At 43.9% G+C, this 22,003-nt stretch overlaps 1 protein-coding gene across 1 annotated transcript in view; it reads right to left on the bottom strand.

The window, feature by feature from the left end:
* The window catches only part of LOC124776114, a 108,994-nt gene that overhangs the window by 72,190 nt on the left and 14,801 nt on the right, over nt 1-22,003 (bottom strand). The window contains exon 2 of the mRNA XM_047250956.1: nt 11,034-11,194. Within this exon, the coding sequence (XP_047106912.1) occupies nt 11,034-11,194 (161 nt within the window). The remainder of the gene's footprint in view (nt 1-11,033; nt 11,195-22,003) is intronic.

The following is a 22,003-nucleotide window of genomic DNA, read 5'->3' as shown; positions in this document are numbered from 1 at the left end:
AAAATTCGCATTACCACATTACATTCCCTTATCATAACTGTTACCTCCGGAGGTAAAATAGTCCCCCATTCGGATCTCCGGGCGAGGACTACTCAAGAGGACGTCGTTATCAGGAGAAAAAAACTGGGGTTCTACGGGTCGGAGCGTGGAATGTCAGATCCCTTAATCGGGCATGTAGATTAGAAAATTTAAAAAGGGAAATGGATAGGTTAAAGTAAGATCGAGTGGGAATTAGTGAAGTTCGGTGGCAGGAGGAACAAGACATTTGGTCAGGTGAATACAGGGTTATAAATATAAAATCAAATAGGGGTAATGCAGGAGTAGGTTTAATAATGAATAAAAAAGTAAGAGTGCAGATAAGCTGCTACAAGCAGCATAGTGAACGCATTATTGTGGCCAAGATAGACACGAAGCCCACGCCTACTACAGTAGTACAAGTTTATATGCCAACTAGGTCTGCAATTGATGAAGAAATTTATGAAATGTATGATGAGATAAAAGAAGTTTTTTAAGTAGTGAAGGTAGACGAAAATTTAATAGTCATGGGTGACTGGAATTCGACAGTAGGAAAAGGAAGACAAGGAAACGTAGTAGGTGAATGTGGACTGGGGCTAAGAAAGTCAAGCGGAAGCCACCTGGTAGAATTTTACACAGAGAATAACTTAATCATAGCTAACACTTGGTTCAAGAATCATGAAAGAAGGTTGTAGACGTGGAAGAACCCTGGAGATACTGACAGGTTTCAGATAGATTACATAATGGTAAGACAAAGATTTAGGAACCAGATTTTAAATTTTAAGACATTTCCAGGGATAGATGTGGACTCTGACTACAATCTATTGGTTATGAACTGTAGTTTAAAACTGAAGAAACTGCAAAAAGATGGGAATTTAAGGAGATGGGACCTAGATAAATTGAAAGAACCAGAGGTTGTACAGAGTTTGAAGGAGAGCCTAAGGAAACGATTGACAGGAATGGGGGAAAGAAATACAGTAGAAGAAGAATGGGTAGCTTTGAGGAATAAAATAGTGAAGTCAGCAGAGGATCAAGTAGGTAAAAAGACGAGGGCTAGTAGAAATCCGTGGGTAACAGAAGAGATAAGAAATTTAAGTGATGAAAGGGAGAAAACACAAAAATGCAGTAAGTGAAGTAGGCAAAAAGAAATAGAAACGTTTCAAAAATGAGATCGACAGGAAGTGCAAAGTGGCTAAGTAGGGATGGCTACAGGACAAATGTAAGGATGTAGAGGCTTATCTCACGGGGTAAGATAGATAGTACCTGCAGGAAAATTAAACAGACCTTTGGAGAAAAGAGAACCACTTGAATGAATATCAAGAGCTCAGATGGAAACCCAGTTCTAAGCAAAGAAGGGAAAGCAGAAAGGTGGAAGGAGTATATAGAGGGTCTATACAGGGGCAATGTTCTTGAGGACAATATTATGGAAATGGATGAGGAGGTAGATGAATATGAAATGAGAGACACGATACTGCGCGAAGAGTTTGACAGAGCACTGAAAGATCTAAGTCGAAACAAGGCCCTGGGAGTAGACAACATTCCATTGGAACTACTGACGGCCTTGGGAGAGCCAGTCCTGACAAAACTCTACCATCTGGTGAGCAAAATGTATGAGGCAGGCGAAATACCCTCAGACTTCAAGAAGAATGTAATAATTCCAATCCCAAAGAAATCAGGCGTTCACAGATGTGAAAATTATCGAACTATCAGTTTAATAAGTCGCAGCTGCAAAATACTAACACGAATTCTTTGCAGACGAATGGAAAAACTGGTAGAAGCCGACCTCGGGGAAGACCAGTTTGGATTCCGTGGAAATGTTGGAACACGTGAGGCAATACTGACCCTACGACTTATCTTAGAAGAAAGATTAAGGAAAGGCAAACCTACGTTTCTAGCATTTGTAGACTTAGAGAAAGCTTTTGGCAATGTTGACTGGAATACTCTCTTTCAAATTCTGAAGGTGGCAGTGGTAAAATACAGGGAGCGAAAGGCTATTTACAATTTGTACAGAAATCAGATGGCAGTTATAAGAGTCGTGGGACATGAAAGGGAAGCAGTGGTTGGGAAGGGAGTGAGACAGGGTTGTAGCCTCTCCCCGATGCTATTCAATCTGTATATTGAGCAAGCAGTAAAGGAAACAAAAGAAAAGTTCGGAGTAGGTATTAAAATCCATGGAGAAGAAATACATACTTTGAGGTTCGCCGATGACATTGTAATTCTGTCAGAGACAGCAAAGGACTTGGAAGAGCAGTTGAATGGAATGAACAGTGCCTTGAAAGGAGGATATAAGATGAACATCAACAAAAGCAAAACGAAGATAATGGAACGTAGTCGAATTAAGTCGGGTGATGCTGAGGGAATTAGATTAGGAAATGAGACACTTAAAGTAGTAAAGGAGTTTTGCTATTTGGGGAGCAAAATAACTGATATTGGTCGAAGTAGAAAGGATATAAAATGTAGACTGGCAATGGCAAGGAAAGCGTTTCTGAAGAAGAGAAATTTGTTAACATCGAGTATAGATATAAGTGTCAGGAAGTCTTTTCTGAAAGTATTGTATGGAGTGTAGCTATGTATGGAAGTGAAACATGGACGATAAATAGACAAGAAGAGAATTGAAGCTTTCGAAATGTGGTGCTACAGAAGAATGATGAAGATTAGATGGGTAGATCAAATAACTAATGAGGAGGTATTGAATAGAAATGGGGAGAAGAGGAGTTTGTGGCACAATTTGACCAGAAGAAGGGATTGGTTGGTAGGATATGTTCTGAGGCATCAAGGGATCACCAGTTTAGTACTGGAGGGCAGCGTGGAGGGTAAAAATCGTTGAGGGAGACCAAGAGATGAATACACTAAGCAGATTCAGAAGGATGTAGGCTGCAGTAGGTACTGGGAGATGAAGAAGCTTGCACAGTATATAATAGCATGGAGAGCTGTATCAAAACACTCTCAGGACTGAAGACCACAACAACAATATCATAACGTCTGATATGTTGCATCAGGTATTAGTAGAATGGGACTACCGATTATCCGTGTGCGGTTGTCTTGTGACAGCCAGAGCGAGAGCACCAGCAGCAGCGAGTACTGTTTGTATAAAGCGTATATTTTGCATTTTGTTTATGACCTTCCACTAAGGAAGGGATTCTATTTGTGTTTACCTGCTCTGCATAGTAACTAACAGTTCTTGATAAAACTATACGTAGTTTTCGTGTTAGATTTCTTAGTGTTTTCTTGATCGTTTAGAACAGAAAGCGCCTTAAAACCGTCTTTTGTTTGTTTCGCGGCCGTTAGCCACTAGTCACTTGAATCAGCAGTTGTCTTGTGACAGCCACAGCGAGAGCACCAGCAGCAGCGAGTACTGTTTGTATAAAGCGTTTATTTTGCATTTTGTTTACGACCTTCCACTAAGGAAGGGATTCTATTTGTGTTTATCTGCTCTGCATAGTAACTAACAGTTCTTGATAAAACTTTACGTAGTTTTCGTGTTAGATTTCTTAGTGTTTTCTTGATCGTTTAGAACAGAAAGCGCCCTAAAACCGTCTTTTGTTTGTTTCGCGGCCGTTAGCCACTAGTCACTTGAATCAGCAGTTGTCTTGTGACAGCCAGAGCGAGAGCACCAGCAGCAGCGAGTACTGTTTGTATAAAGCGTTTTTGTACTTATTTGCTGCGCTTAGCTTTTAAATAGTTTTTCTGGGAAAACCTAGCGTAGTTTTCGCGTCTCGTATTTCAGTGAGTGTTTCTTGATTATCAGAGTAGCTCATCAGAAGATTATCTTGGGAATTTGTCACCGTATAGAGTAGGGTAAACATAGTCATGTGTAGGGACTGTGGTTGTTGTGAGCGGACGCAAGGAGAATTAATTGGCCACTCTTCGGGGGCAGGTGGAGGCTTTGTCTGTTAGGCTCATCGAGCTCGAGGCGCAGGCGTCGGCTCGTAGTGGCGTTGGGGCAACTGTGGTGAGACCTATGCCTACTTCGGTGGCCTTGGAATCACATGGAACCCCTCATGTCGCTGCGTCTTCCGGCAGTGAGCATCTTACCGGTCAGCCATCACTCCAGGGTGAATGGCGGACAGTGGTGGGCTCGCGCGTGCCTGGCCGAAAGGCGAAGGTGGGATCTGGCCGCGTGGCAGCTGCCTTACCCCTTTCCAAAAGGTACGGGGTGCTTCCTAGTGGTGATGACATCGTCTCCGAGCCACCACAGGATGCCTTGCCTGTTGGGCCAGTGGCCGATTCTCCGGCAAGGTCCCGACAGTCACAGAGGGCGGGCCTATTAGTTATAGGGAGCTCCAACGTTAGGCGGGTTATGGAGCCCCTTAGGAAAATAGCGGGTAGGTCGGGGAAGAATGCCAGTGTGCACTCGGTGTGCTTGCCGGGGGGTCTCGTCCGTAATGTGGAGGAGGCCCTTCCGGCAGCTATTTAACGCACTGGGTGTGACCGGCTGCAGATAGTAGCACATGTCGGAACGAATGACGCCTGCCGCTTGGGTTCTGAGGCCATCCTTGGTTCCTTCCGGCGGCTGGCTGATTTGGTGAAGACAACCAGCATCGCACGCGGAGTGCAAGCTGAGCTTAATATCTGCAGCATAGTGCCCAGAGTCGATCGCGGTCCTCTGGTTTGGAGCCGTGTGGAGGGTCTAAACCAGAGGCTCAGACGACTCTGCGACTATAATGGTTGCAAATTCATCGACCTCCGTTATTGGGTGGAGAACTGTAGGGCCCCCTAGACAGGTCAGGCGTGCACTACACACCGGAAGCAGCTACTAGGGTAGCAGAGTACGTGTGGCGTGCACACGGGGGTTTTTTAGGTTAGAGGGACCCCCCCCCCCCTTGGGCGAAACGATAAAATACCTGACGGCTTACCAGAGAGGACATTATCATCGTTGATAAAGAACGTCCGTCCTCAGAGACCAAAAACAGGAAAAGTTAACGTAATATTGGTAAACTGCAGGAGTATCCAGGGCAAGGTTCCTGAATTAGTATCTCTTATTGAAGGAAATAGTGCGCATATAGTATTAGGAACGGAAAGTTGGTTAAAACCGGAAGTGAACAGTAACGAAATCCTAGACACAGAATGGAATATATACCGCAAGGATAGGATAAACGCCAATGGTGGAGGAGTATTTATAGCAGTAAAGAATTCAATAATATCCAGTGAAGTTATTAGCGAATGCGAATGTGAAATAATCTGGGTTAAGTTAAGTATCAAAGGTGGGTCAGATATGATAGTCGGATGCTTCTATAGACCACCTGCATCAGCAACCGTAGTAGTTGAGCGCCTCAGAGAGAACCTGCAGAACGTCGTGAAGAAGTTTCGTGATCATACTATTGTAATAGGGGGAGACTTCAATCTACCAGGTATAGAATGGGATAGTCACACAATCAGAACTGGAGCCAGGGACAGAGACTCTTGTGACATTATCCTGACTGCCTTGTCCGAGAATTACTTCGAGCAGATAGTTAGAGAACCAACTCGTGAAGCTAACGTTTTAGACCTCATAGCAACAAATAGACCGGAACTTTTCGACTCGTGAATGTAGAAGAGGGTATCAGTGATCATAAGTCAGTGGTTGCATCAATGACTACAAGTGTAATAAGAAATGCCAAGAAAGGAAGGAAAATATATTTGCTTAACAAGAGTGATAGGGCACAAATCGCAGAATATCTGAGTGACCACCATCAAACGTTCATTTCTGAGGAAGAGGATGTGGAACAAAAATGGAAAAAATTCAGAAACATCGTCCAGTACGCCTTAGATAAGTTCGTACCGACTAAGGTCCAAAGCGAGGGGAAAGATCCACCGTGGTATAACAATCATGTACGAAAGGTACTACGGAAACAAAGAAAGCTTCATCATAGGTTTAAGAGTAGTCGAATCATAGCTGATAAGGAAAAGCTGAACGAAGCGAAAAAGAGCGTAAAGAGAGCAATGAGAGAAGCATTCAACGAATTCGAACATAAAACATTGGCAAACAATCTAAACAAGAACCCTAAAAAGTTTTGGTCATATGTAAAATCGGTAAGCGGATCTAAATCCCCTATTCAGTCACTCGTTGACCACGATGGCACCGAAACAGAGGACGACCGAAGAAAGGCAGAAATACTGAATTCAGTGTTCCGAAACTGTTTCACTGCGGAAAATCGTAACACGGTCCCTGACTTCAGCCGTCGCACGGACGCCAAAATGGAAAATATTGAAATAAACGATATCGGAATTGAAAAACAACTGCTATCACTTAGTAGCGGAAAAGCATCCGGACCAGACGAGATACCCTTAAGATTCTACAGTGATTATGCTAAAGAACTTGCCCCCTTTCTATCAGCAATTTATCGTAGATCGCTGGAAGAACGTAAAGTACCTAGCGACTGGAAGAAAGCGCAGGTCGTTCCCATTTTCAAGAAGGGTCATAAATCAGATGCGAATAATTATAGGCCTATTTCTCTTACGTCAATCTGTTGTAGAATAATGGAACCTGTTTTGTGTTCTCGTATTATGACGTTCTTAGATAATACAAATCTCCTTCATCATAACCAACATGGATTCCGCAAACAGAGATCATGTGAAACTCAGCTCGCCCTATTTGCCCAAGAAATTCACAGTGCCGTAGACACTGGCGAGCAGATTGATGCCGTATTCCTGGACTTCAGGAAGGCATTTGATACGGTTCCGCACTTACGTTTAGTGAAAAAAATACGAGCTTACGGAATATCGGACCAGGTTTGCGATTGGATTCAGGATTTACTAGAAGAAAGAACACAACATGTCATTCTTAACGGTTCAAAATCTGCAGATGTAGAGGTAATTTCGGGAGTACCGCAGGGAAGCGTGATAGGACCTTTATTGTTTACAATATACATAAATGACTTAGTTGACAACATCGGTAGCTCCGTGAGGCTATTTGCAGATGACACGGTTGTCTACAAGAAAGTAGCAACATCAGAAGACTCGTACGTACTCCAGGAGGACCTGCAGAGGATTAATGCATGGTGCGACAGCTGGCAGCTTTCCCTAAACGTAGATAAATGTAATATAATGCGCATACATGGGGGCAGAAATCCATTCCAGTACGATTATTCCATAGGTGGTAAATCATTGGAAGCGGTAACGACCGTAAAATACTTAGGAGTTACTATCCGGAGCGATCTGAAGTGGAATGATCACATAAAACAAACAGTGGGAAAAGCAGGCGCCAGGTTGAGATTCATAGGAAGAATTCTAAGAAAATGTGACTCATCGACGAAAGAAGTAGCTTACAAAACGCTTGTTCGTCCGATTCTTGAGTATTGCTCATCAGTATGGGACCCTTACCAGGTTGGATTAATAGAAGAGATAGACATGATCCAGCGAAAAGCAGCGCGATTCGTCATGGGGACATTTAGTCAGCGCGAGAGCGTTACGGAGATGCTGAACAAGCTCCAGTGGCGGACACTTCAAGAAAGGCGTTACGCAATACGGAGAGGTTTATTATCGAAATTACGAGAGAGCACATTCCGGGAAGAGATGGGCAACATATTACTACCGCCCACATATATCTCGCGTAATGATCACAACGAAAAGATCCGAGAAATTAGAGCAAATACGGAGACTTACAAGCAGTCGTTCTTCCCACGCACAATTCGTGAATGGAACAGGGAAGGGGGGATCAGATAGTGGTACAATAAGTACCCTCCGCCACACACCGTAAGGTGGCTCGCGGAGTATAGATGTAGATGTAGATGTAGATGTATGACGAAAGGTGGGCACATAGAATGTTTGTAAACATTGTAACAAAGAACCGAAAAAAATTAAGAGATCTTAGATATTTTGTTTTTTACAGCCTGTCTCATTTGTTATATTATTCTTGCCAACTTATCTGCACCGAGTTGTTAACATGTTTCAGACCGTTATAATAACAATTTCATTTAATTTGTAGTATCACATATCGAGACTATAGCACAGGCGTCGCAGAGCTGGTAACGGAATCGCGAGTCTCGGTTAGATGCCGATAGTGGGCGTGCGTTATCTTTTGGACCCTCTGAGCCACACCTTCAGCCACTCCATGCCACAAGCACCCTCTGCTGCCGCGATACAGGGCGGTCGGTGGCAGCCGTTCATACACTTGCACTTGGAATTCCTATGCTATGACACCATTGCTCATGCTTAGTACTGTATGCCTCTTTCTAGCTGACATTGTGGTAACTGGACTTGTTTCTAGCTGCATTATTTGTAATGGGTCTTTATACACTTGGAGAAGTACAAGTAAATCTTCTATATGCTGTATTAGGTTGCTCGGTTATCATTTACGCTCCTGTCCAGATTTCCTAAGACGAAATTTGTGCACAATACTATTTTTATTACTATTTAATGCCAGGCAAATGTTGTTCACTAACGAGTGACAGCGACAGTACGTTATACAGGGTGTAGTGGATATTAGAGCATGCATCTCTATTGGTGACCGAGGACAGTGTACTGAACGAAATTACTTCAGTATTTACTTCATTTAAAAACAAATAATTGTAACTGTTACAAGTTGTATGTTTTTAGGTTGATTAGTATCTCCACTTACATGTGGGAAGAGCAAAACATTAACGCTTATTTTCCTCTGGGCAGCAGGTCAGATGCTGAAGTGTGGGCCGGTCGGAGTGGCCGAGCGGTTCTAGGCGCTACAGTCTGGAACCGCGAGACCGCTACGGTCGCAGGTTCGAATCCTGCCTCGGGCATGGCTGTGTGTGATGTCCTTAGGTTAGTTAGGTTTAAGTAGTTCTAGGTTCTAGGGGACTTATGACCTCAGCAGTTGAGTCCCATAGTGCTCAGAGCCATTTTTGAAGTGTGGGCGCATGGTCGCCAAATGGTTCACCTCACGGCCCAGATACAGCTATGCAGGAAAGATCAGGTCGTAGAGTATCTGAAGTGTTTGTGGGAAGACTGCTCGACGCAGAGGTCAAACAACCAACACAGTTATGTGTGTAATGTAATGAGGTGACGAAAGTCATGGGACAGCGACATGCACATATACACTGAGGTGACAAAAAACATGAGATACTATATATATATATATATATATATATATATATATATATATATATATATATATGGAGAGAGAGAGAGAGAGAGAGAGAGAGAGAGATGGTGGTTGTATCGCATGCCCAAGGCACACGAACATTGGCGGAGCTGCCAGTATTGGTGGGTTGATTCATGTGAAAAGGCTTCTGAATTGATTGTGGCGACGTGGCACACTTTGAATGCAGAACGGTTGTTGGAGCTAGGCATCGAGGACATTCCATTTCGGAAATCGTTAGGAAATTCTTATTGCCACAGTTTCAAAGGTGTGTCGAGAATACCACATTTAAGGCATTAGCTCTCATCACGGACAGCGCAGTAACTCGAGGCCTTCACTTCCCGACCAAGAGCAGCGGCATTTGGGTAGAGCAGTTAGTGCTAGCAGACAAGCAACACTGCGTGGGATGACCGCAGAAATCAATTCGGGACATACGAGGGACGTATCCGCTAGGACAGTGTGGCGAAATTTGGCGTTAATGTGCTATGGCAGAGAACGACCGATGCGAGTCTGTTAACAGCATGACATCGTCTGGAGCGTCCGCCCCGATAGCTGAATAGTCAGTGTGACTGCCGTCCAAAGGGGTCTGGGATCGATTCCCGTCTGGGTCGGGGATTTTCTCCACTCAGGGACTGGGTGTTGTGTTGTCTTCATCGTCTTTTCATCCCCATTCGGCGCACAGGTCGCCCAATTTGGCGTCGAATGTAACAAGACCTGCACTAAGCCGGCCGGACCTGGCCGAGAAGGGGCCTCCCGGCCAATGACGCCCACGCTCAATTCCATTTCCATCCTCTGCAGCGCCGCTCCTGTGCTCCTCGCCATATCGGTTGGACCCTAGACGACTGCGGCCTGATCAGATGAGTCTCGATTTCAGTTGTAAGAGCTGATGGTACGACTGAAATGTGGTACAGACCCTATGAGGTCATGGCACCGAGTTGTCAACAAGTCACTGGGCAAGCTGGTGGTGGCTCCATAGTGGTGAAACTGAAAGGTTCCTTAGCTCTAAATGATGTTTGGCTGCTTAAAGAGCATTTTCAGCCATTCGTCTACTGCATGTTCGCAAACAACGATACATTTTTTATAGATGACAAAGCGTCATGTCACTGGGCCACATTTGTTCGTTATTGCAGTCAATAAAAGTTTTCTGGGTTTGTGACTGCATTGTTAATATTTACAACTACCCATGTTTCGGTCACTGTTGCAATGACCTTATTCAAGTTGCTTTTGTTTACTGACGAATGAGAAACCTTAGTATCTTTTATACCTGCAGACGTGGCTGTTATCTCATTCTGACAGGCTGTTAAGGATGAAGGGGAGGGATGTTAGAAGCAGGAAAACAACGCCACGTCACAACCGCCGCCTGTTTTCTATTCGCCGATTTCCACTAATCACAAGCAGAAGTGCAAACACCAATCAAAATGTCGGGTTTCCGCCAATGAAAAGAAATGATAAAAACACCAATAAAGAAGTTTTAACATCCCTCCCCTTGGCCGCGGAAGCCTATGTCTGTGTTCGTAATTGGTTTGAAAAACATTTTGGACAATTCGACCGAATGATTTTGCCACCCAGATCGCCCGGCATGAGTCCCACCGAATACTTATGGGGAGGTAATCGAAGGGTCAGTTGGTGCATATAAACCACTATTGGCAATTGGTTCATAATCATGGACGGCTACAGAGGCATCATGGTTCAATATTTCTGCAGCAGACTTACAACTTGCTGAGTCCGTGTTACGTCGAGTTGGTGCACTACGCAGGCAAAAGAGGTCCGACAGGATTTTAGGATACATCCCACGACTTTTGTCACCTCATTGTAAGGTGTCGCATATAGAATTATCTGCGCTTGTATCGTTACAGCTCATATTTACCCTAGGTCTGTGCCAGGGTCGGGAGTTTGGTAAGTGGGTTTTGAAACGGGGGCAGTCCACGCTGGAAACTAGCCATCAGGCTGGCTGGGCACGGGGACCGCGGGGAGCAGCTGTGTGTACCCGGGGCGTCACGGCGGGGGGCGGGCGCCCGTCGCGGTCGATTACAGATGGCGTCGACGCCGCGGCGCGCTGCCCGAGACGGCCCACTCTATTAGGCTGCTGCAGTTTATGGGACAGGCGGGCGCTCGAGCTCGCTGCAATGGCGGCGGCGGCGGCGATACCTGAAATACGGCGGGCGGCCGCGCCGATAAACTCGTCCGCGCTTCCGAAAACCGGCCGCGACCAGCAAAACGGAACGTGGACATCGCCGCCGTAAATAATAACACACTACCCGCTGTGAGGGGCGAACTCAGCGCCCGAGCTTTAAACGGTTCGGAAGGGGCCCCGTGTCGCCGTCCTCCTCTGGCCACTACAACACAGCGCAAACAAATCGTTAAGACGATGTTTTATCGCGGCCCGCTCTCGCGCCGGGCGCTGTGTCGGTCGCGGGATGGTCCGGACGCACAAATTACGAGCCCATTGTCTGTCGCACCACGGATGAGTGCAGGGGGTGGCGTGGAGAGCTGCGCACCTCAGCTTCGCAGTCACCACCGCCATCTCGCCCTCCACCTGGCTCTAGTTTGACCGTGGCAGTTTTCGTAAAAAATGAACCACCAACTCTATTCACACGATCGGAACGGGTCATAAGAAACGAGCACACAAAATTCCAAACAGCGTAGTAATGCTCTAGTGTTCCTGGATCTCGAATGTCATTGTCAAGTAGGTTCCCACAGTATTCTAACAGAAAAGACGATGGAGTTTGTTGGTATACAGATTCTTTAAACAAAATGTGTCAGATATCACCACAGAAATTAACAATGGCCAAAACTAGAACAACATTTCATGTAAATACGTCTCCAGGGACCAATACCTGTTGAGCTACTCGCCAATATGTCCCCTCAATCACATGTGTCTGTTACGTAGAAGCAGGCCCCACGTGGTTACCACCCATCCTGACACATTACTCAACCTTTCTTCGCAGGGAATCACTCAATCTTTCAAATACATCTTCCTCCATTCTGGCTGTTTCATGTGCAATGGTCACACACTCCTGAATCATCTGCACATTGTAGATGGGTTGGACAGCCAACGGATTCAGATCCCATGTATTGGGAGGACATGCTACCTGATCCCCTTTGCCAGTCCATACCCGTGAAACGTTGCGGTGAGGTACTGTGGCACGAGCTGTAGGAAAGGATGCGCTGTTGCATATAAACCACTGCTGTCTCTCTGCAAGGATAACGTTGGTAACGTGACAAGGCTGAACGAAAAGCCTCAGGTTGCCGTTAAGAGTTATTGGTTAAAGCGGGGACCGAGCGAGGTGGCGCAGTGGTTAGCACACTGGACTCGCATTCGGGAGGACGACGGTTCAATCCCGTCTCCAGCCATCCTGATTTAGGTTTTCCGTGATTTCCCTAAATCGCTTCAGGCAAATGCCGGGATGGTTCCTTTGAAAGGGCACGGCCGATTTCCTTCCCAATCCTTCCCTAACCCGAGCATGAGCTCCGTCTCTAATGACCTCGTTGTCGACGGGACGTTAAACACTAACAACCACCACCATCTTAAAGCTGGTGTAATCACCAAAGGGTCCACTGCTGCGGTAAGGCCCAGAAGCCTAAGCAATGACAGACGATCAATAACGAGTGGAAAGACCAGAGCAGCGAAGGAGCTTAACAACTAGTTTCACCTCCTCAAGAATGCCAGGGCTGGTTCTCTTTCGGTAAGCCCATGCAACACAGAAGTGTTATAGAAAACTGTTCATTGTGCTGTGCGTATATGAAGGATGCTGAGGAAATGGTAATGGGTGCCGCCGAGGTGGGCAAGACGAGGGTCTATGAACAATGGAGCGATTAGCAGCAGCGAATGTCTTGTCTAAAATGCTAAGCACCAACATATAAGCCCTGAGAGGGTTGCTAATAGCTGCAGATGTCATAAGCTGTTTCGTTTGGAAATACCAAGGCTCTGAACAGAACAAACATTTTAATAACTTAGAATGATACAAGGAATATTGTTGCAGCAAGCTTAATCGTTATATGTGAGTTCAAGAAAGACAGTCCTATGTACACAAGCAGCAACTGTAATTACAAGCATAACTAGATTGTACACTGGAAGGTTTACCAGGTGTACCGGTATGAAATGGGCCCTTTTTATGAAAATGAAACACTAATTTTGAATGTAAAAGTAAAAACAAAGTACTGACCATTGCTTTCTATACATTTTTATCACCTTTCTGGCAATTTGTGGACACCACGCCAATAGAAATGTTCGTCTTTGAAGCAAACCATTCAGACACCAAATTTTCGACTCCTTCGTAGGAATCGAAGTGTTCCTCAGCCAATCCGTGTCCCATTGATGAAAAACAATGGTAGTCGGAAGGGGCCAAGTCTGGTGAATACGGCGGGTGAGGTAGTAGCTCCCAGCGAAGTGTTTTGACTGTATCCTGAACCACTTTTGCTTTGTGTGCAGGTGCATTGTCGTGTAAAGAAATTACTTTGCCATGTCTTCTGGCCAATTCTGGGCTTTTTTCGATCAATGCGTAGTTCAAATTGATCATTTGTTTTCTGTAGCGATTATTATTCACAGTTTCACCGGGTTTTAGAAGCTCATGATACACCACACCTTTCTGATCCCACCAAACACAAAGCATTGATTTCTTGCCGAATCGATTTGGTTTTGCAGTCAATGTTGATGGTTGTCCCGGATTAACCCATGATTTTTCCCGTATAGCATTCTTAAAATAAATCCATTTTTCATCACCAGTAATAATTTGATGCAAAATTGATTTTCTTTCATGTCTTTGAAGCAAAATTTGACAAATGGTTTTTCGGTTTTCCATCTGTCTTTCATTCAATTCATGTGGCACCCATTTTCCACACTTTTGGATCTTTCCCATAGCTTTCAAATGGTCATAAATTGTTTCTTGTGCAACATTTAGCATTGCTGCCATTTGCTTCTGACTCAAAGTATCATCTTCATCCAATATTGCTTGCAATTCACCGTCTTGGAACATTTTTGGTGCTCTTCCACGTTCTTCATTTCGTACATCAAAATCATTATTTCTGAACCGTTGAAACCATCTTTTTCATGTTGATTCTGATAGAGCATGATCACCATATGCCTCGACAAGCATTCGATGCGACTCTGCACCACTTTTTTTCAAATGAAAACAAAGAATTAATGCTTTCCGCAAATCATCACTTTCTGGTACAAAATTCGACATTGTTAACACGGTGAAAACATATGACGTTGTTTGTTCCATGACCTGAAGTATACTAAATATCTTTGACAGATGTCATACCAACCAAACAAAAAACAATTAAGGCTCGTTCACAACAAATGTTCCCTATCGACACATTTGTATCTTAACGCTCATTTCCTACCGGTACACCTGGTAAATAACAGCCAAGGCTGTCTGACTAGACAGATATAAAATGGGGCAATGGCATTGCACAGTAGCCATTAACACCAGTGACAGCGAAAGTTACATTATTATTAAATATGGTATGATGATAAGTGATTACATTGTGTCTTACCAGAAGGTACTCCAAACATGCACTTATAACTGAACACTATTTGATTTAGAGTGCGATTAACACACATCCATGTGTATGTATCGAACACCTATGTTTAAAGGAAGAGTAATTAATCTCAGCAGACAAGGTATCAAATAATGTTTCATATAGCGTATCATTTAATTGTGGAATAGTTATGTAGGAATTCAATTTACATTCACACTTCTAGTTCATTTTCATTCAGTTGCACAAGGTTGAATAGAGACTTATGGCTGTGACCTCAGCTGTATTTCGTTATACATGGACTTTACTTAAAGCATCTGAGCGTGGGATTAAAAGAAATAGTGTATAAACGCTCTTATTACTTTGAGTATATTAAGTGGAGATTATCATCACTCGCGCGCTGCTGGTTAATTTGAAAATGGGACTTTCTTCCTAGATGAATTCATATTTTATTTCGTTAAAGACCACCATTCAGTAGGATGCTAAATCTTGTTGAGTAAACCAGTCACATAAAATATAAAATATGAAGTGTGTTGTACTTTGTTACTGAGGGTTCCCCAATCTCTTTGATTTAAAAATCTTTTACTTGCATTACTTGTCTGCCCTCAACCGTTGGACCACAGCATCATCAGTATAGTAGACTGTCTAGTCACTACTATGTAAGGGCGTCAAGCAGACGGCGTACTGCTCATCCGTGAGACATCTACGAGCCCTGTTTAAACGAAGAAAGTCCTACATTAGCACAAGGAAGTTCAGTCAGACGTTCTCCAATAGCACTGAAAAGTCATCCTGTACACATCGCTGAACAAGCACCTGTTACTCTGTTTGGTAAAGCACATGTATCAACAGTTCCTGCCCAAACATTCATACTGGAGCGATCCCTATGCCTCAACGCCACGACTGCTCGAGGGTTTACATCTTCGCATACGATGTATTGTGGTAATTTACTGTCCCATCTCTTGTCAATCTTGCCTCATCTGTAAGTAAAATGTAGCCTGTGAATTGCGGTCCAAAAACAGACCATATCTCAACAGGTATTGGTTTCTGGATATTTCGTTAGAGCAACTTTTCTTTTAGTCTTGACCAACACTAACTCCTACAGGAATATAACTCACATTTTTCTTACACACCCTGTAAAAATGGAGCTGTAACTTATGGAGGAGGCAGTACACTCTCTTCCCAAAAACTGTTTACATTGGTGAAGTATGATGGTAAATGTCAGGTGCTCCTAGCTCTTTTGCATAATGCACTGGGACAAATTCTGTTTTTCACAAACTCCTCTTGGAGTATACGTTCCCTAAATTCCATCTCTCCGTCATACACAATGCCCCTCTTGTAGCTTTTGTAGAGAATATCCGTAACGCTCTTACGATCCCTTGATGAAACGCACTGCTCTTTGTTAGATCTTGTCTGTCTTTTCTACTGCCGGCCATTGTGGCCGATCGGTTCTAGGCACTACACTCTGGAACCGGGCGACCGCTACGGTCGCAGGTTCGAATCCTGCCTCGGGCATGGATGTGTGTGATGTCCTTAGGTAAGTTATGTTTAAGTAGTTCTAAGTCTAGGGGACTGATGTCCTTGGATGTTAAGTCCCATAGTGCTCAGAGCCATTTAAACCATTTGTCTCTTCTATTCAAATGGCTCTGAGCACTATGGGGCTTAACACCTTAGGTCATCAGTCCCCTAGAACTTAGAACTACTTAAACCTAACTAACCTAAGGACAGCACACACAGCCATGCCCGAGGCAGGATTCGAACCTGCGACCGTAGCAGTCCTGCGGTTCCGGACTGCAGCGCCTAGAACCGCACGGCCACCGCGGCCGGCGTGTCTCTTCTATTAATCCTTCCAGGCTGATGGGCAGTTCGGGAGAATGAGTGGTCGAATGAATGTTTTGTAAACCATTTGGTTCGTGTATGAATTACATTTCCTTAACAGTCAGCCAGTACAATTTGTTGTGTACGAATTCGTGTACAATGGTAAGGAGAGATGGGCCACAGAATGGTGTGGCACCTATTTTTAGAGAGATGGAGAGAAGCAGAAATGATCAGCAAAGAAGTTAAGACAGTAAACAGAAGATTTACTTAACTTTTATTTCTCCAAGCGAACAAAGCACCCATTACAAATATTGCAGCAAGAAATAAAGTTCAGCTCTCAGTGTCAACAAGGATGAGGCTCGCTGAACAAACAATGGGGTCGGAGTCACAGCTAGGCGGCGTCTGCAGTGCTTCACATAGCGAAGAGGCTCCAAGCACGTGTGTGTCGAGAGCCTGCCGGCGGCCGCCCTCCACTGCTGTGACAGAGGGCGCTCGTTAAGCCAGAGCCGCTGGAGGCGTGACTCAGCGGGAGCGCACCATTGGGTCCACCTGACCATACACGCCTGCTGTCGGCGTCTGATGGAAACCCGCAATTCCGCTGCCAACCTAAAGACGCAATAGCGTGGAATCGATATGCGATACCACAAACCTCAGCGTTGCATCTGTTTTTTCTACAATTTGTTTTACATGGTCATTCCAAATTAGGCCGCGCCAAATAGTTACTCCTAGTTATTTTAAGGTAGTACTGTTTCTAGCGATTGTTCGTAAATAGCAGAATCGAAAAGTAGTGGCTCTTTTACCCTATTTATGGGAATTGAGCTACACTTGTTTACGTTGAATCCCTGCACTAATTGTCGATGTTCTGCGCGTCTTCTTGCATTTCGCTACATTCTTTTAGCGCTGTAAACATCCTATGGACTACAGCGTCATCTACGAACAGTCTCATTGAATTGTCTGCATTATCCACTAAATCTTTTACATACAGGGTGAAAATAAAGTTCCTATACATCTCTGTGATGTTATAACTACGTCCATTCTTATTTAAGATGATCTGAGAGTCTAGAGAAGTTTTTGAAACATTGACTGTGGGAAAACAGTGATAGATAAATCTGTAAAAAAATTATTTCAATATAAGTAGTCTTCATCACAGGTATGTTAGTTATCTCTTACCGGTTACGATCTAGATTCTTGGGAAAGAGTTGTACTCATTCCCAGAGGTCAAAGGCATTGAATACAACCGTAAGAATAATATGATATAATATAAAGAGTGGCTGCTATACCCTTGGCGACAGCAGAAGACGGTAGCGTGGAGCAAGCCGCTCTAAAGAGACTTGAAGAACACTACCAAATACAGCTCAGTTGCTAGTAGTTACATAGCTAAAGCTCCACCCACTGTCTCCGACGTAACGTCATTAATACCCATTCCACGAAATCCATTTATAAAAATATATAATTGTAAGAAGTTTTGTCATATAATAAACAGCTGAGGATGTTTTAATTATTATGTACAACGTAGATATATAAAAATCTCAAAAACAGAGAAAAAGCCGTTATCCAATGACAATGGCTCATTTAAATGTAGGCTTCCCTCTACAGGGACTTATGGTAGTCGTAAGCGTAGCAAAGATGGTTGGTAAGGGTAACTAAGGAAACCAAATGCGACTCGATATGTTCCGACGTTAGTCAAAGACGTCGTGGCACCAGTTTGGAAGAAAGGACGCCAACAGGTAAGCAAGAAAAACGATACCGGTATCGATAAGTACCACCATCAGTCAAGATTATGCGGACCTACTTGAAGCTACAATCTGACACGCAACTAGTTCTCTGTTGTAGTGGTCTAGTTGCAGCCTATGGAAAATGAGAATCTCATTCAGTGATACGGCAACAATCAACGCCTGTTGGCATGTCAGTAGACACAACTGCAGAGTCTGACCAATTGGACACCAACACCCAATGGAACAGTAGCAATGATACCCCCCCCCCCCCCCCCCCCCAAAGCGAATGAATACTTAGAGACAACAAGGACCCTTTACGTTTTCAGAGAAAACTATTACCGGAGGCACATATCACAATATACTGGAAAAATTCTGAAGCCGAAGTTAGTTAAAGATGGTAGTAAGGACTCAGATGTTTTCGGAACAGAAACCACACTGATCAATGGGAAGGAGATGGTGCTGATTCAGGTGTTGATGGATGCGTCGGGAGAGGATGGTTTCAAAAACTGCGTTTACTGTGAAGTACTGGTTTTATGTTACGTGCTGTGGTTGGGACGTCCAATTATGCTTCTGCTATGCTGTCTAGGGGTAGGATCTTTGATCAGTGATCAACATGTACTCTATCCAGGCTTTGAAACCCACAATTTTGATTAACAATAAGCACTGGCGGCCGAAGGCTTCCATCATAAGAAGTCAACCTCATTCTGCCAACGGTCTTGTCGAAGAGGGTGGAGGAGCGGACAAAGGTTCAAGACACTCTCTTGTCCTAGGGGTGGGAAACTGCCACTGACGATGGAAGAATCTACAATGACCAACGGCATTAGGATGCAGAAGCCAATGGAAACCACTGCTTTAAAGACACGTAACGTGTATCCACAGGAGATGTGACCTGTAATTGAAGAAAGTGTCATGATGATCTCTCCTTTAGCAAGAGATTCCGGAATAGTTCCCCATTCGGATATCTGGTAGGGGACTGCCAAGGGGAAAGTTAACGTGAGAAAAAGGTTGAATAATCAACAATATAATAACATTCTACGAATCGGGCGTGGTGGAATGTCACAAGCTTGAACCTTGTAGGGAAGCTAGAAAATCTGAAAAGGGAAGTGGAAAGGCTAAACCTAGATATACTAGTGGTCAGTGAAGTGAAATGGAAAGAAGACAAGGATTTCTGGCCAGATGAGTATAGGGTAATACCAACAGCAGCAGAAAATGGTATAACGGGAGTAGGATTCGTTATGAATAGGAAGGTGGGGCAAAGAGTGTGTTACTGTGAACAGTTCACTGATAGGGTTGTTCTTATCAGAATCGACAGCAAACCAACACCAACAACGATAGTTCAGCTATACGTGCCGATGTCGCAAACTGAAGATGAAGAGACAGAGAAAGTATATGAATCAATACGCAAAGAAGTGGGGTGCTGAAGTACTAGGAAATGACGAGATACGCTTGAAATTCTCTAAGGCCACAGATAAAGCAATAAGGAATAGCACAGTAGGCCTTACAGTTGAAGAGGAATGGACATTTATAAAAAGGGCAACCACAGAAGTTGGAAAGAAAAACATACGGTATATAAAGGGATATGAAAATCTAACAGTCATGGGGGATTGGACTGCAGTTGTAGGGGAAGCAGTAGAAGAAAAGGTTACAGGAGAATATGGGCTTGGGACAAGGAATAAGAGAGAAGAAAGACTAATCAAGTTCTGTAATAAATTACACCTAGTAACAGTGAATACTCTTTTCGAGAATCACGAGAGGAGGAGGTTTACTTGGAAAAGGCCAGGTGATACGGGAATAATTCAGTTAGATTACATCATGGTCAAACAGAGATTACGAGATCAGATACTGGATTGTAAAGCTTGCCCAGCGGCAGATAAAGTCTCAGATGACAATATAGTAGTGATGAAGAGTATGCTTCAGGAAGAATCAATACGCAAAGAAGTGGGGTGCTGAAGTACTAGGAAATGACGAGATACGCTTGAAATTCTCTAAGGCCACAGATGCAGCAATAAGGAATAGCACAGTAAGCAGTACAGTTGAAGAGGAATGGACATTTATAAAAAGGGCAACCACAGAAGTTGGAAAGAAAAACATAGTTACAAAGAAGGTAACTGCGAACAAATCGCGGGTAGCACAAGAAATATTTCAATTAATCGATGAAAGAAGGAAGTACAGAAATGTTCAGGGAATTTCAGGAGTACAGAAATACAAGACACTGAGGAATGAAATAAATTAGAAGTGCGGGGAAGCTAAGACGAAACGGCTGCATAAAATATGTGAAGAAGACGAAAAAGAAATGATAGTCGGAAGGACTGAGTCAGCATACAGGTGACATTAAAAGAGTGGTAACATTAAGAGTGTAATGGGAATTCCACTGTTAAACGCAGAGGAGAGCGTGCATAAGTGCAAAGAGTACATAGAAAGGGGAAAGATTTGTCTGGTGTGATAGAAGAAGAAACAGGAGTCGATTTAAAAGAGATAGGGGATCTAGTCGTAGAATTAGAATTTAAAAGAGGCAGAATGGATAGATAAAATTCCATTATAATTTCTGAAATCAGTATGGGAAGTGGCAACAAAGCGACTACTCACGTTGGTGTGTAAATGTAGGAGTCCGGCGGCATACTATCAGACTTTCAAAAACATATCATCCACCAAATTCCGAAGACTGTAAGAGCTGACAAGTGCGAGAATTATCACACAATCAGCTTAACAGCTCATGCATCCAAGTTGCTGACAAGAATAATATACAGAAGAATGGAGAAGAAAATTGTGTATGCGCTAGATGACGATCAGTTTGGCTTTAGAAAAGGTAAAGGGACGAGAGAGGCAATTCTGACGTTGCCGTTGATAATGGAAGCAAGACTAAAGAAAAATCAATACGCTTTCATAGGATTTGTCGACCTGGAAAAAAGCGTTCGACAATCCAAAATGGTGGAAGACGTTCGAAATTCTGAGAAAAATTGGGGTAAACTATAGGGAGAGACGGGTATTATACAATATGTACAACAGCCAAGAGGGAATAATAAGAGTGGACGTGTGTCCACATTCTTGTGGTTCTTACTGTAAATATTTCACCAAACCTTCGTGACCCGTTACTGTATTATACGATTTCATTGAATTATTGCATTTCAAAATTTCACATGAGTAGATAAAGCCTTGTACTGTGTGTACTTGAAACTTTGTCGTTGTAACGTGACGTTGGATGTCTGATTAGCCTACAGTCAATATTCCTTACCAGGGAAGAAATTTATGCGATAAAACGCAATGGCTGCGTTGAACAATCACCGTCAACATAAGTCAAGTGATATATATGTCCTAGCCGGTTTTATGGAGTTAAATCAGTAAAGTTTTTCGACGTGCGGACGCAAGAGAATACCACCAACCACCTATCGTGTTTGGGTGTGCCCATGCCGACACCCTGAATGAAGTTGACGTATTAGTTTGTCTGTTGTAACAGTTGTGATACTAAATGTAACTGGGTTTTCTCTTTTGATGCTGTCAATTGTCAGGATGAGCATTCTAAAGCATTCTGTCAGGGTGAAAATATTAAATAAATTGACTTTTCTCTCTTAACAACATGTGGGCAGGGTGGGTTCTTCCTTGGCTGGGGTATGAGGTAGAATGAAACAGCATTTTTACATAAGATAACTTTTATTGAAAGTTTCGTACAACTGTATCTTACTGGATGTTCTGGTTCGGAGAACGGCAGCTGTGTCGTTTGCGTAGCCTCCTGCTGCGGCAGCGGCGGCGGCGGCGGCGGCGTCTGATTACGCGTAGCGGTGTGTATCTCGTGTCGCCGTCTCGCCCAGCTGACTGGAGACGCGCAGCGCGAAGTGGCCCGTTTAATTATTGAGAGCGAAGTCGTGCATCGGACGGTGATACCTTGGATGTGGCGTCCCAGTGTTTCTCTTCTCTAAGCGGCCGCGCGTGCTGTGCGTCGGCCAGCGGA

Source organism: Schistocerca piceifrons, chromosome 2, assembly GCF_021461385.2.
Source record: "Schistocerca piceifrons isolate TAMUIC-IGC-003096 chromosome 2, iqSchPice1.1, whole genome shotgun sequence".
Taxonomy (NCBI): Eukaryota; Metazoa; Arthropoda; class Insecta; order Orthoptera; family Acrididae; genus Schistocerca; species Schistocerca piceifrons.
This window is presented reverse-complemented; position numbering and strand designations above follow the sequence as displayed.